General features: G+C 36.2%; 1 protein-coding gene across 1 annotated transcript; it reads right to left on the bottom strand.

Annotated features, from left to right (window-relative positions):
- Positions 1–999: 999 nt before the first annotated feature.
- Smp_138460 (myelin proteolipid-related) lies at positions 1000–2367 on the bottom strand (the record flags this gene model as incomplete). Its single annotated transcript, XM_018799562.1, has 2 exons — positions 1000–1547; positions 2208–2367. 2 exons carry the CDS (start codon positions 2365–2367, stop codon positions 1000–1002), a joined length of 708 nt encoding a protein of 235 aa, XP_018651339.1.
- Between the last annotated feature and the right edge of the window lie 734 nt (positions 2368–3101).

Raw genomic sequence — 3101 nt, 5'->3', positions numbered from 1 at the left:
TTCTTAACAAGTACATGTGTGATCAGATTGTTCGAAATGTATTGCGCTAATATATCACAAAGTTCTGATAATCTTCGTCCTCTTATTACATTATCAAAATGTAACTTCTGTAACAATTTGATCTTGCCTGTAAACTGGCATGTTTTTTTAACGTCGTATCGATAGGTGCTGATGTTTTGCACCTCGTAGGGAATTCCGGTAAACCACTACTCAGTGAGAGAAACGGGATTCCAGACGTTAATGATCCCATCCCAGTTCTTGAACTTTTTACGGATATTTTCTCAAATGGTCAGTCACAGACGTGAAGGAAAGTTAAGACAGTAATACCAAGATTATCGTTCAATATACAGTAGGTTAGTATTTAGATCAGCCCATCATTTACCACATCCGCCACAGATTAAAGGGAGATTCAAATCTCTGTAATCAGTTGTACTTCTCCCAGTGCTAATCGTGTGTTTGTCCGACTGTGTACTGTATGTATTTTCTATACTCACTAGCATTAGAATGATCAACCGAAATCGAAGCAGATTCACCTCGTTCCTGAGATTGTATTTGTTCAGCTTATCGATTGTGTGTGCTTAAACCAATGAGATCTAGAATTCGAACCACAGACTTTTCCACGCTATCCTCCTCCCCGAAGTAATGTTGGATCTTCATATCCTTAAGTTGCAAATAATGAGGCCTTATTTAAAACATATTTCTCACAATGACTAAAGAACCCACTAGAATTGACTTCATGGTGCGGATAAAAAAATAATGATATGAGAAATAAAATTAGAAAATAATTTAAACAAACCATGATCATTGCTATATTCCTCTTTTCTTTTCAACCTCTTTTCCATGCCCACTCCTCCCAATTTATCCTTCTGTCTATTGAAAAAATGCATTTTTACTACTTTGCTTTTAAAACAAACTAATCAACGTCATAAATATTGTCTCTTATTGTCTACAACACCAAGATTTTTATGTACTAATAATAATAGGTAGGGATTCTGCTATTTAAAAATAAGCTGATGGATCATGGTTTTTGGGTGACCTTAATGCAATGCACTGTTTGAAATCTGTCAGTTCTTTTGTCAATTTTATTCGAGTATAATAGGCTGACAATGAGCCAACAAATAGAGTCCAACCAAGTAGAACGAAAACAGCACCGCCAAGTGAACAAGCAAAAAGTGGACCCACTATCATAACTTCGTCACAAAATCTTGTAAATTCACTCAGAGAAGTAATAGCTTCACGATAATTCAGTGACTCAACATACATCCATGGTTTGATATAAACACCATAATGTGTCAAGTTAAAAATGTAGTTGAAATCAGGAGAATAATATCGATTGTCGTGATAATTTGGTAGATTGGGTGAGTTTCCCAGATTAACGAAAGGAGGTCTGAAGCCGTTCTGAGGATCGGAAGGATTATAGCCCAAATTGAGATTTTGATAATAGTAGGCGAGACGAGCTGTATACGTTTCCATAAGATAATCTTTACGATCTCGTAACTCTGACAGAGAAGGAGCAACACGGCCATCAGGACCAGAACGTCGTGCACCTGGTGTAAGATCCACACCTAGCTTCCAATAGGTCTGGATGTGGCCGAATAACCGAGGAATAGTTTCATACACTCGTGCCCCAGTCTAAATCAGAACAAGGTATTTTGGGTAACACGGTTCTAAATTTCATCATATATACAAATGTACAAATTTACCTAAACAAATATTACCACCCGGTTATTCAACCAACAATTGATACCAAAGATATTCAATCTAAATTACAATAAATAGCAAAGTGATAAGAATATATGAAAATTACCAAAAACACTAAAAGATAAGCGTTATTCTATCCTTTCTGGATAGATCAAGTAAGATTTCGTTTGAGCGGCTTTTTTATAACACAAAGTGGTTTGATTTCTGGGGAAGTGCTCCAAATTACAACCAAAAATGCACGATCCAAGTTAAAATCAACCGCAAAATCAAATAGCGAGCAGCCAATATGGCAGACGCCAGAATAATAGCAATTAAAACAAACTAGATACAGCTCAGTAAGGAACATAGAGACTCAATAAAAAACAATAGTAAAACCAAGAAAATTGAACGTTACAGTCTTAGTTAGCATCAAAAATGTTAACGACATATACAAATAAAGAACACGTAAGGAAGAAATCACAAATGTATGCATGGAGGGATTTTCACTTGCAAAATGGATCTAACACCTGGTTTATGCCAAACATCAGCTAACTCAGCAGTACAAATCGAGTTGAACATTGCCCAACAAAATGTAGGAACAACAAGGAATGTCAGAAATATTAACCATACAATTATGGTTACATATATGGTGCACATGAACAGAGCTGCTGAACAACGCCCACCCATGATGTAGCGATCACCACGATAGATGAGGCCACGAGTAGCATTATTCACAAGTGTTGAGAAAATTAGTATAGGAAAAGCGAGTAGACCGGCGACTGCCTCATTCACAACTGCAACTATTCTTAGATAAGGTAAAGAGTGAACAGGAAAAAAATACAACCGAAAGTATGTATCGAGACGTGATATTCCAGAACAAATTGTACCACACAGAACACCGCCTCCAACAAATACTAGAATGAATCCAATCACCGAGTTATAAGGAACACGACCAAGACAGCTTCCTTTATCTATCTAAAGGTCATTTGAAGCGCAAGTAACGAAAAAAGCTCCTTCATCCGAACTGCTATTTCATTTGAATTCATTAGGAACTCATACTTCACAATGATCAAGATTTCCAAGTACATTATGAGGACAAATAACATTTGATATAGCATCATCACGGCTTGATACTTCTGTAATATTTTCATCAAATTTGTTAAGAACCCTATCGCAGAATAATGGACAATTAGAAAAACCAGAATATACCTAAATACCATCAGATTTCTGATCAAGATTTGATTCGTCCAACATGTTAGTCTCATTTACATGAGAATTTCCGTCGGAAATGTGTGAATCATTAGGACAACCTTTATCTGTGGAATGACATGAGAAATCTGATAAGGATTGATTTATTAGAAAATTTTGATTCACAGCGATTCTGACTTGTATTTGGTACATTTGTATTCCTTGCGCTGCTC

Source organism: Schistosoma mansoni, chromosome 3 (genome assembly GCF_000237925.1).
Source record: "Schistosoma mansoni strain Puerto Rico chromosome 3, complete genome".
NCBI lineage: Eukaryota > Metazoa > Platyhelminthes > Trematoda > Strigeidida > Schistosomatidae > Schistosoma > Schistosoma mansoni.
Note: the sequence above shows the minus strand (reverse complement) of the source record. Positions and strands in the feature narration are given on the sequence as shown.